The sequence below is a fragment of the Montipora capricornis genome, chromosome 3, assembly GCF_036669925.1.
Source record: "Montipora capricornis isolate CH-2021 chromosome 3, ASM3666992v2, whole genome shotgun sequence".
In the NCBI taxonomy this organism is placed as follows: Eukaryota; Metazoa; Cnidaria; class Anthozoa; order Scleractinia; family Acroporidae; genus Montipora; species Montipora capricornis.
The window spans coordinates 43,511,246-43,523,703 of NC_090885.1; the positions used below are offsets into that span (position 1 = coordinate 43,511,246).

Here is a 12,458-nt window from a genome sequence, read left to right on the forward strand (position 1 = left end):
ACCCACCACCAAATTAGGCACTTACACGCCCGTATCTTGCATGGCCTCCCAAAAGACGAGTAGCGGTGGGTTGTAAGTATTGTCTTCCTCCTCCTCCCCACCCTCCGTAGCAGTATTGGGGTTGTTGCGTGCCTCACGACGTAGTCGGGTCCGCTTGTTGATTTGTACGATGCGCGCACGGTCTTCGAGCTCTTCGGGGTCCGTGGGGATTTGCACGAAGCATTGATGCTGGTTCAAATCCGTCGTTTCGTGGCACGACGGGCATTCACTGTACCCGCACCGATGTTCGTCTTGTTCATTCATCGAACGAAGCAGTTTCCTGCAGTTTGCACATTTGTGCCACGAGTCGCATACCGATGAGTGATTGGGACCACACGCTTTTCCACTGAGGGTCTTGGTCTGGTGGAGTTGAAAGCACGCATCCCCATAAAATTGGCGACGACAATGACGACAGGGGATGTGGGCAGGACGTTTACGCAAGTACGCCTCGATGTAATCGTCACACTCATTCTGTTGGCAACCAGGGCAGTGAACGCCTTTCCCTTCAGAACATTGGTGATGGCCTTGTTGATTATACGGTTTGAGGCACCGTCCACAAAAGTAGCTTTGCCCAAAGAATCCTGGCAACGAGGTCAATGTGTCGTAATGTTCGTCCTCGTGGAGAAGGGCTAACAAGGTAACACCCTGCCCAAACGCAAAACAAGCATATTGTCGATTCGCGTCCACCACCACGATTCGGTAATCACGAAGACTGGGTGCTTCAGCTAAAGTGGCTAGTTCCTGGAGACCCATGGGACCCGGCTGGAGTCCGGTTTCTTCCAAGAGAGCCATAGCCGCTTCGTTGCGACGCCGTTGAGCACGATTGAGTTGGGTCCACTTGTCCCGTTCCTTGTTGTTCGAACCCGCCAGGTGCAGGCCACGAGCGGTGACGATAGCACGCGCACAACAGAGTCCTGCATCGTCCCTGGGCATGTTCACAATACACTTTTTGTTGAGACGAAAATGCGCCGAGGATTCGTAGCCGGGTCGTTTGTTTTTGGAGACGCCACTTCCTTGAGGTCCTGCCTGGACATGGACGAATTCCAGTTCAAAAGGTTCGTCCGGGTCGTATTCTTCCCCGGAATTGAGTTTTTGTGCCAGATCATCCAAAAAAGCCGTCACCGTGTCCGGTTCCTGACGCCACCGATGGACGCGTAATCCTCTAGAAAAGGAGTTGTCGTAGCGTGGCGAATGAAAACGAAGAAACACACGATCACGATCGTGGATGGTAGCATCGTCCAACAAGGTTTCTATGGCACCCCGTAATCCTTGAGCGAGCGCATGGTTGATGTTTTGACGCCGTGAATCCAAACGTCCTTGTTGTTCCAACCGTGTCCTAAGGATGCGTTCACGCACTCCCATGACAGCGGATCGACGCTCCATGATGGGGTCCAAAACAAAACGAAAATGGCCTCCTCCACGTACTTGTGCAGGAGCTTCCTCCAAGAAAGGTGTGTTTTGACGAACAAAGGCCTCACAATCGTCATGTAACCTTTGCCGATGCTCGGTGACATGGAGATGTTCATCATCCATGGGAACTGCCAGCTGCCGTTCCACTTCGTCGAGAGCCTGAACTAACAGTTCATCGTCATCACTTTCCATCAAATCCACCACATGCCGCAGTTGTTCTTCCCTCAGCAAAGCACGTTGCTCCTCTAAAGACAATCCACTAGGTCCTGCACTTGGAGAAGACATCACGAGCAAATGAACAGAAAACCGCGCGCTGCGTTCTTTTTAAAGGTCGGGCTTCGCGGGGGGTAGAAAATCACGGACCTTGGGTGACCTTTCCAGCACGTGAACACAAAGCAGCTCATTCGCTCGGTATGTATGGCCTGACTTGTAAGGTCACACCAAGGTTTGAGAGGGATGGGGGGTACCCCCAACATTTTTATGGCCTGACTCGTAAGGTCACACCAAGGTTTGAGAGGGATGGGGGGGTACCCCCAACATTTTTATGGCCTGACTTGTAAGGTCACACCAAGGTTTGAGAGGGATGGGGGGTATCCCAAAAACCTTCGTGGTCTGATGCCTCCTAAAGGCCAGAGAGAGTGGTTTGGAGTTTACTACATGGCAGAAGAAGATTTGGATCAATAAAGACCAGACACATGGAAGTCCAGAACTTGGCTTTGTTTTAATGTTTGTAACCACAACAACGTCAGTCAGCCATGAACGTCTTTTACAATTTGAGTTTTTGTTTGGCTTGCATGATTCTCTTCACGATGGCTTCGGTCCAGGTTTTCTTGCCGGGGAGATGGTTGATGGCCTTCACCATTTTTGCATCGGCTTTCCATTTGTCTTGTAAATTCTTGGCCTGGGAATAATCGATGTCATGTTGTTTGGCAATCTTGTCCAACCGATTGATGCCCGGATCGCCTCGCTTGAGTCTCTTTTTCAAATGCGTCCCCGGTCCCATGTACTGGTACCCTGGCCAATGAAATTCGATGCCCGTCTCCTCCAACAGCTTTTGCAGATCCAATGTGCCCCCTTTCTGGCGCCTTCGTCCCCGGGTCTTGGGAGGCAAGGCCTGCCTTCTGGTCGTGTGATTTTTCTGATGGTGCTTAGAAGTCCTGCCCATCGAGACGCCGTCGGAGTTTGGTGTCAAAATCCAGCCAACCGGGTGGGCGTTGTAATTTATCTCTTTCGGTCGGGCGACGACCTCGGTTCTTCCGAGCTTTCCTCTTGGCGGATCGGGCTGTCCCTTCCATCATCTCAGCCACACTCTCACCCAACATGGGATCTCCACCAAAAGGGAGTTCACGCCATTCGACGAGTGGGGTCATCGTCTTGGGGGTGGGTTTTTTCTTCTTTGCTTTCTTTTTGGGCACTGGCGTCTTCTTTTTAGGGGTCACAAAACGAAGACGTTTCTTCGCTTTAGTAGGTGGACCCGCAGTGGCCGGTGTGACTAGAGGTTCTATCTCAGCTGCTGCCGGTCGTTTCTTCTTTTTCACCAGTTGCGTCAACAACGTCTGTAACGGGCCTTGCGTAAACGCTTCCCCTTCCACGTCCTCGTCCTCCTGATCAGCACCACCTGCACCACCACCAGGACCTCCAAAACCCACGGGACGTCGAACGGCTTTGGTCCATTTACGCACTTCGCGCGACAAAGGTTTGACCAACGCTTCTTTCATGGCCGGCGGGATGTCCTCTGCCATGAGAAGGGCGGCTTCTCTAGCAGCCAGTCGTGCGGCTTTGGTCACTTGAGAATTATCGGTCAAACGTTCTTTGTACACTTGCTCCAACCGACGGAGCCGTTCCGGATCCACCAACACCCGTTTTTGGAACCCAGGAATGACGTCGTTGTCACCACTCATCGTAACGTGTCCCAACATTCGTGTGATGCCTCGTTTTTATAGTAGAGGGTTTGTTTCTCTTGACGTTCTCGTTCCAAATGCCCTTCCAATTGACGTACTTGATGTTTCAGATCGCCCAGCTTTCGTTCGAGTTGACTTAGGTCTTTATTCCGTTCTTGAAGTTGGTCGGTCAATTGACGTATGATCTCGCATTGTTCACGTTCGCGATGTCGAAGATGTCGGATCTGATCTTTTATCGCACAAATTGAACGAGAACCGTACGTCCACGTATCACACCATCCATCGTCCATGTTATGCAATCCTTGCCAGAACTGGATCACAATGACACCTCATTACCCACCGACGCTCTTTTATGGACGCGTCCACCTCGCAGGCAATGGTGGCACGCGGTGTTCAAACCTTGCCAAAGACCCCGACCATGCTGACTCATCATCATCTGACGACGCTTTTTCAAGGAATGTTTATGACAGGTCATGTCTCTCAGTGCTTGTTGATGAGGTCGTAACTTGGTCAGGGTGGACGACGATACGGGAATCTTTCCACGAAGCATGTTCATGACCAATTCGCTCAAGGCATTGATCTGATCGGCACTGGCCGCTTACAAGCGTTCGCGACGTGTCTGATGATCGGCTGCTTTTAAGATACTCCGAAGAAACGGGAGTTGACGTCCGATACGCCAAGACATGATGAGACGATCCTTGGGTTTTTGGATAGGTTCCCTTTATACTTAATGTCGACCTCGTTGTCAGGTGGCCGCTTCCAGCCCTTTTTTGACACCGTAACCAGCGGCGGCTCCCACACCTCCTAACGCTGCTGCTTTTCCTGCTGCAATCAGACCAGGAATCGCCAAAGCGAGCAATGGAAGGATGCCTCCACGTTGTCGTCGTTTTCGAACGCCTGGACGTCGGATCACGCGCTTTCTTCGTCTTCGTACCATCACACGTTTCTTTTCCACCAAAGGGGGCGTAATGTCCTGTGGTCAGTGCAGCTCCCCTCCTTTTATATCGTTTGTCTTTGCCAAAGAGGATTTCATTGGCGCTCGTACACCACGGTGGGACCGTCTTGCTGTGTCACATGACTGAACAACCGGAATCGGTCGTCTGAGGCAGGATGAAGGTCGATCATGAGATACCCGTCAGGACGTTGCGTGCACGCGACAAAGAGTTTGAGGACGTCTCGCCATCGATCTGGAAAAGCTTGGAGGACAAACGCGCGACATCCCGTCTGATCCCTGGGATTCTTGAAGACAATCACGTAATGCGCATTGCGCGAAATGGTCTTGGCAAATTTCCCAGGTGGAAACAGATCTTGACACAAGTACAAGACCGTAATGTGTCGATGATGGGATTCTCGCGTAAAGAGATCCAACACGCGTTTATCGTTTCCTCCTTCATCCATGAGATCGTCCAAGACCAACACCCCACCTTGAGGAAACCATGTTTGAAGATCGGCGACTTCAGGGATTCCTTCGTGAAACTGGATGCCTTGACGTTTCATACCATCGAACCGGGGTTGCCATACGGCGTAACAGTAATGACACGGTCGTGTCTTTCTGCCCTCAAACACGGTGCCTTCCGTCAAGAGCACTTCGGTCAATTGCGTCTTGCCACTTCCTGACGGACCGACAATCATTGTACTACTGGGCATACGTATCATAATAAAAGCAAGAAAGGACGCGAGGGTACACTTCTTTTAAAGGGCCCAGTTGTGTACCGACGTCCCGGGTTATACTTCCATCCTTGATATTATACGTGTACGACCCGACTATTTATGTAAGACAAGACACGCATACCGTTTCCATGAGGTACGCTTTTTTTATTCACGAATCACAACAAACTCATGCACAATACACGATTGATTCGAGGGTATGGCATTGAAATCTTGAACCAAAAGACGACGGACTTGATTGCCCACCATCCGATCATTCCCCACCAAATCGTACGAGGAAAATCCTTCTAAAAACTCTTCCATGGTCCGTCCTCTGGCTCATTCTTTTAAAAACAGCAAAGCATAATGACCACACGCCGTACTGTTCAAGGCTTGTAAGGTCCGATCGTTGCGCCATACCGGGGACCATCGTGCCAACCAGTCGTGCAAACCTGGTGCCTGATAGGTGGTGAGAGGTAAGCCGTAACTGTCCATGACTTCACATGCTCCCTCTTCCGTCCAGAGTCCTAACCAATGTTTTCCAGGTTCGCCTCGTGGATCCGTGTTCACAATGTAGGCGGCTCGCGTTGTGCGGGTGGGACGGGACGGTAACCCATCGGAAGGATGCACGCCGTGAAAGACACGTTTCAGGATAGGATCGTCCAATGCCAAATGACGAAGGGCGACGTCACTCAATGGCACAAATTCCATGTTTTGTTCTTGGGGTTCATCGACGCACGTTATATAGAATCCCACCCTTGTCGTCGATCTGGAACACATTCTCGAACTCACCCCATACCACGACCGTGAGATTCTTGTTAGGGATCGCACGAAAATCGATTTCCAAACGAACATTGCCGGCTTGTCTAGGGTTTCGATGTCCTGGAGCATCCGCGTCTCCATTGGGTACATTGTTAAAGGCAAACAACGTACAATTCTTGTCCTGTCCCCATTCACTGGGTTGGATCATACTGGGACGATGATTCAGCAACGAACCACTGACTTCTAAGAAACGATGGTATCCCAACAGGTCTTTACGGCCATTGCCTCCATTTAGTTCCAAGGTTGGGTACGGATATTCTTCGCTGTCAATGACTTGACGAATCCGGATCACCCCAAATTTCTGGAAAGCGAACGGGTAATACTCCAAATCGCCATTGAAACCTCGACTGTCCAACAACCCCACGATCATCCGGTCCGGCACCCGGCCCACAAACACGTTGTCTTCCATGAACTTGGTGGTCCGTCCATCGAACCAAAACGTATGGATCTTGCTTCGGACCACTGGATAATTGGCCCACTGTTCTTTGACTTTTCTCTTGGCCTGTAGGGCATTGTAGACGGATGGGTTCAGGGATAAACGGCAGAGATGCAGCGTCACTTTGAGGTCACCTTGACTCAACGTCACTTGATGTTTGACTCCCACACCACTGGTATTCGTTCCAAACAAAAAGAACTCGGGTCGGTTGCAAAACAATTCCAAGACGATCTCCACCCCAGGCACCAGCACGCGTCCTGTGCGAAAGGCTTCCAGATGCGGATGCACGATCAAGGTGGCTTTATTCTTGTTGTAGAATGGTACGGTGGCCGTCTTCAAGGGAGTGGCATCACCGTGTCCCCATCCATTCGTCGTGCAAATGTCATCCGCGGCTCCACCGGCAGTCAAGTGTTCTGTCACATTCAAATAATTCACCCAACCTTTAGGCGCCAGCAAGGTCTCCCCTTCATCTCGATTGTAATTCAGCAGCATCTCCAAGAAGGCATTGTAAGCGTACGTATCGGTCTGTTCGCTCATCAAAGTGCCGTTGAATCGTAGATTCATCTGTTTGAAGAGCGTGTGACCCAGATTGTTGGTCACGTAGACAATCACGATGCCATTCGTCAATGCGGAATTCAATTTCAATTCCACTTCCAAAAAACTCCAGTTCAAATCGATGTAATCGTCCAAGGCTGGGATGGAAAAGGAAATGGGTGTGATCCCCGTAATGGATGGACTGTACTTCACGTTGGCCGAGGGGATTGTAAACACATCCAAACTCATCGTTCTTCTTTGAAGTCTTCGGGTCAAGAACGGGACTAAGGCGTACTCAGGAGGTCGTGACACGGCTCCGCTCAACCAACCACCGACCTGACGTGGATGGTCGGTGCCTTTTATACTGGAACCTGGCATCCCATACCCACTCAATGCCCGTTGACGACGCGGACGCGATTGAATCACATACGTGTTCATGTTAGACCAAAGATGTCCGAGACTTTGCGTTTGGCTTTTTTATAGATGTGCTGGCCTCCCGCTTTCATCCAGCTTGGATGAGTGCGGCGGCTTTCCGTTTGACTCCTCGTTTCAAGGAATGTCCGATGACGTCTCCAACAACACCTAAAGATTTTCCACTGGAAGCTGTACGAAGTCCCGATTGCAACGATTCCAAGATCACGGGCGCAGCGATCTGAATCAATTCCTCTGTGAAACCGTCCCCGCCTTGACCGCGTGCAGCGGGAGGGTAATACCGTGTCAGACTTCCGCCTCTCATGGGGATATTGTGTCTTTGCCTAGGAGGGGGCGACCGGTTTTTATACGTGCGCCCCATGACGACGAAATTGAAAGGTGACGATGGTCTTGCCTTTTCCAAACGCAACCAGATGTCCACTGCTTTCGACCAAACTGCCTTCGATCACGTCCAAGTACGGGTGACGTAACGGTAACCATTGGATGTGTAGAGGTTCGAAATACACAGTACCCACACCACTTCGTCAGTAATAGACTTCACGCACTAAAGGATGCAATGCATCCCCCACAATGTTACTGTTCACGACATCCGAATACAAGAGCAAGGTTCTCGACGTCTGGGTGACGGCCTGTTTGAAAGCTTTATTGAGATTCCGAAATTTCCACTCCACCATCTGACTGAGGACGAGTTCGACGTCCGATCCATAGGGGACGGACCACAGACGATTGGTAGGCCATTCAGTCACACTCACATGGGTCATTTTTTGGGCATCCTTGTCGTAGAGGGAATATTCGAGATTGGGACCCAAGTTGTACGTTCCATCCTTCATTCTCGTCAACCACCCCAAGCGTAAGGCCACATGTTTCTGAATGGAAAATCGGATGTCGGCTGAGTTGATATCGCGTAAGGTCTTCCGCTCCATCACGGCATCCTCTTCTTCCCAACGAAACGTCACCCGCCTATGGTCCAGCACGCTCCCACCTCTAATGTTTTGGAGCGTCATGTTTCTCTGCCATTCCATCTGATGAAGGAGAGCTTTCATGAATCCCACCCCATCGACGATGGCGGATTGCTTTCGAATGAGATCATCGCGGTGAACCGTATCTGTTTGGATATGGATTCGGTCGGCATTCACTCGGTACCGGTTTGATAACAAACTGTCTTTGTCGGGATCCAACAATTCTTTCAAATCCAATCCTTGATCGGGCATGGACACAGAGGTCAGACCCACTTCCCAGTCTCCATCAAATTTCACAGGATGCGGTAAACGGACTTTGAAACTGCTGCTGGTATTATTCGGAAATTCTGGCGAGACATCACTGAGTAAAACGACACGATCCATGACGACGACGACGAAAATGGAGACAGAGAGTACTTGTTTTATCCTTAGGAAAGGCCACGGGACGACCGTCGACTTCCTTGATACGTACGTGGATTGTCTCAATCTTAGATCCGCGTAGGCGATGGTAGTGCACCTGTCGTGGTTCCCACCAGGCGCCTCCACTTTTATAGGGGACGGTGCGCAGCAGTTCGTCGTACGACTCTTCCAACCATTGACTTTCCGTCAGGTTGACGTACACAAAAAGGGAACGTTCGATCCGTTGCGTCGCCAATGGGGTGTCCTTCAATTTGGCAAAGGCTTCGTTCAGACGTACAAAACGCCAGTTAAATGCCTTGGCCATCACCATGAACATTGCATGCTGATATAAAACCGTCCATCCCTGACCTTCAGTGACGAGCTGCACAGGACCGTCGGAAAAATCATTGGGATACCCTTGGAAGACCGAGCCATTGCGAAACTGTTCTTGGCCATAATCGGGCATGGGTGCTTTCGGGTCAATGGGTTCCATGATGAGATTGTCACCTTTCTCGTAATGTCCTGGTAGAAACGTCAGGCCATTGACTGTAATCTTCAACCATCCCATGTGAAGCGCCAACTCGTACACCCATCCAAAATATTTCCACATGATACCACTCTTAAACACTTCGGTATTGTCCAAGATCAAATCATCGCCATCCCATGCAAACGTGGCTGTCGTTCGTTCCGTCCTCTCCACCGTACTTTCACTACCCCCAGTGCCTTCACTCCAGTACTCAAAATGTAAATGTTCACCCGTCCTCAAATCGTCTCGGATCTTTTGGTCCATACGATGCAATATCTTCTGGATGAATTCGACGCCTGTCTTGGAAGGGGTGATCTCGGACAGGAGAATCACCCCCCGTTGACTCCGATCGATGGTGAGGCGCCCATTATCCCGTCGTTTGGTGGTCGAATAGTAATAGGTGCATAGATACCCTTCCTCTTTCCACGTCTCGGGATGTCCCACGCCATGGTATGCTTGATGAACCAAGATTTTTTCGGGGTGTCCAGGCTCGGGTGGTGGAATGATAGGGAACGACGCGCCCGACAGTCCCACTTCCCATCTGTCGTCCTCTTGCCACAGGCGATCTTTAGGCAACCGTGCCTTGAAGTCAGAGGGACCATTGTCAGGAAACTTGGCTTTCTGCACATGACTCGATAAGGTGGCATAACACGACATGGTTCATCTTTTTTATTTTTTTTAAAAAATCTCTTTTTATACATGCGTCAAGGAGGAACGAGGGACCCAACTATCGTATTTTGGGGGCCAGCCCAACCATCGGACTTTCAGCACGTGTCCACGTCGTTGTAAAATCTCTTCCACTCGGAACAAAGCGTCATCTGGCACGGTGACTTTTTGGACATCTTGCTCGTAAAACCACCATTCCATCGTTTGAGAGGTTGCACCTCCACCAAATCGGCTTGCCATTGTTCGTCCTTGTGAAACACCAAGAGTCACGCCAGCGAGAACCGTCAGGTTGTCATGAGCTTGGAGAGGTGCTGTAGACGCATAGACTTGTTGCTGGACGCTCTCTTGTGTGAGGGCTGCAAAGAAGACAAAGACGAAGAAACAGAGCTCATTGACCTGACGACTTGGGTTCTCCATCAAAATTGTCGTGAGTGCCGATTTGTTCGCTACCTTCTCCAGAAAGCAGACGATCTCAATGTCCCACTCCGATACAAAGACAATTGGAGTACAAACGGATTCTACGACCTTAACACTCCTCAAACGTCTGGACGCCCTACTAGACCGATACTTGTGCAAGTGATGTCGGTACGACAAGAACCAACTGTCCCTATCGGACTTGCGCACGTGGGCACCGGACCGAAATTGTCGTGAATGCCGCTATGTCTTCGACGCAGCCGACGATCCCGACCCAGATGTCTGTGACTTCTACTCCGAACGAGGAATGCCCGAGCAATACTACTTCCCACCCGAAGACTACCCACCTTCTCGATAAAGTATGTCTAGTGATCGACCTAGAAGGATTTTGTTTGGGAGACCAATTTCTTCCTAGGGAACTTGGTTGGTGCGATTGGACGGGTCAACACAGGGAATCGATTCATTACAAGCCTTCCGTGCCTTGGCATGATCTCTCACCTAAAGATCAACGAACGGCGTATGACTGTACGACGCACATCCACGGGCTCGCATACTATCCACAAAATTTGTACCATCCGGCTCATGAGTTGAAAACGGATGCCCAACACCTCTACAAACAACACAAGACCTCGGAGCGTTCTCTAGTCGCTTACAAAGAGAGTTTGATCCAATGGCGATGGTTGACGAGCTGGGGGATGCCTCACGTCGATTTGGAACCTTTGGGTTGTCCGAAATTCAAGGATCTCCCGCGTCTCAGTACTGTAGGTTCTTGCGGACAACACGAAGACCCTCTACAGCTTCATTGCATTCAAGTGGAATGTTATCACTTTGTACAGTGGATGCGTGGTCAAAGGGGACTGGATCACGATACTTGCTACATCCATCATGAACGGACCCAACGATTTCTAGCCTCTGAGAAACCCAGGACCTGTCTACGGTCGATGTCCACCCAACCACACTATAGACACTTTCGATTTTGTCCCGACCGCATGTAAAACACGCCTTGTTCTTCTCATTAAACGTTGTTTTATTGGACATTCATGTCTGAGTTCTTTATGACGGATCTGTATGTCTTTTTTTTAAAAGTAGGACTCAAATGGGTCCTCCAAGGCCTCTGAAACTAAAGGCAGATAGAGGGCTCTCAATCCCACGTGGCGTTTTTCGAGAGAGATTCCCGCCCCAGTCCCTCGGCGGAAAGTGCCGTTGAAAACGAGGTCGTCTGATCGGTATAAAATAGCGCATTCGAGTCCAAGAAACCCACATTTTCAAGATGGAGAGCTGGTGGGACATCCTTCCGCCAGAACTCCAAGAGCTGATTTTAAAGTTAAAACAAAAAATGGAGCACCAGGATAACATGAAAGCCCTGGCGGAGGAAATAGGTGAGTTTTACCTACAACCCTTATCTGAAGATTGTGATCAAGGAGACTCATGTTGTTTCTTTCTATTTTTTTCTCTCGTAGAAAAGCTAGCCATCTGTCCTTGGACAGCCCATGCGGTCATCCCGGCCACTAATCCGCCCTCCAGAAGCAAACCCGGCCTTTTCAGGTGCAGCGGATGTGAGCGATTTCACAAAGTAGGAAACCGGAGACATTATTATTTCCCCGATGAGCGGCGTTGTAAATAAAGTTGTAAATAGTTTTTCAACTTGTACATACCTTTTGTAAATAGTTTTGTCGACTTTTTTAGAAATCTTGTAAATAGGACAACTTTTGTTTATGTTTCGTTTGCATGCTCTTTTTTTTCCGTTATTTTTTTCCTTCCCGAGGAGGTTGCGGACAAAAAAAGACTCCTCTGTAAATTTTTAGGGAATTTTTAACGATTTTTTTCGCTGTAAATAGTTGTACATAGACGTTTTTTTTTTTTTTAAACTTGTAAGTAGTTTCAGAACGTTTGTAAATATATGTGACAAAAAGAAAGAACTTGTGCTTAGCTTGCATGCTCTATTTTTTGTCCGTTGTGTTTTTTTATTCCCTGGGAGAATGCGGGTGACCTTCACAAATTTTTTTTTTATTTTCGCATTTGGTTAAAAAACAAATATCCTCCATGACTTTTTTAAACCCATCTTTCCGAACTGTTATTTCCGAATTTTTTTTTTCATTCCTAAGAGCTTTCATTTGATAATCTAGCGCGATGTTCATGAAGTGACATTGAACCGAGCACGTGCTCAAAAAAAACAACTCGCATACTGTTCCTCATGAACTTCCATTTTTTATGTTCCAGCGAATGTTCTAAAATGGTGAGAAATGTCACGCATCCTTTTTTGGCTGTAAAAG

General features: G+C 49.3%; 1 protein-coding gene across 1 annotated transcript; it reads right to left on the minus strand.

Annotated features, from left to right (window-relative positions):
- Positions 1-4,379: 4,379 nt before the first annotated feature.
- On the minus strand, positions 4,380-4,997 carry LOC138040331 (uncharacterized). The gene has a single exon (XM_068886078.1). The coding sequence runs from the start codon at positions 4,995-4,997 to the stop codon at positions 4,380-4,382; it is 618 nt and encodes a 205-aa protein (XP_068742179.1).
- Positions 4,998-12,458: the final 7,461 nt, after the last annotated feature.

Bases quoted from the DNA above. Each gene is read 5' to 3' on its own strand.
- LOC138040331 (XM_068886078.1), bottom strand. From the start codon at position 4,997: ATGCCCAGTAGTACAATGATTGTCGGTCCGTCAGGAAGTGGCAAGACG.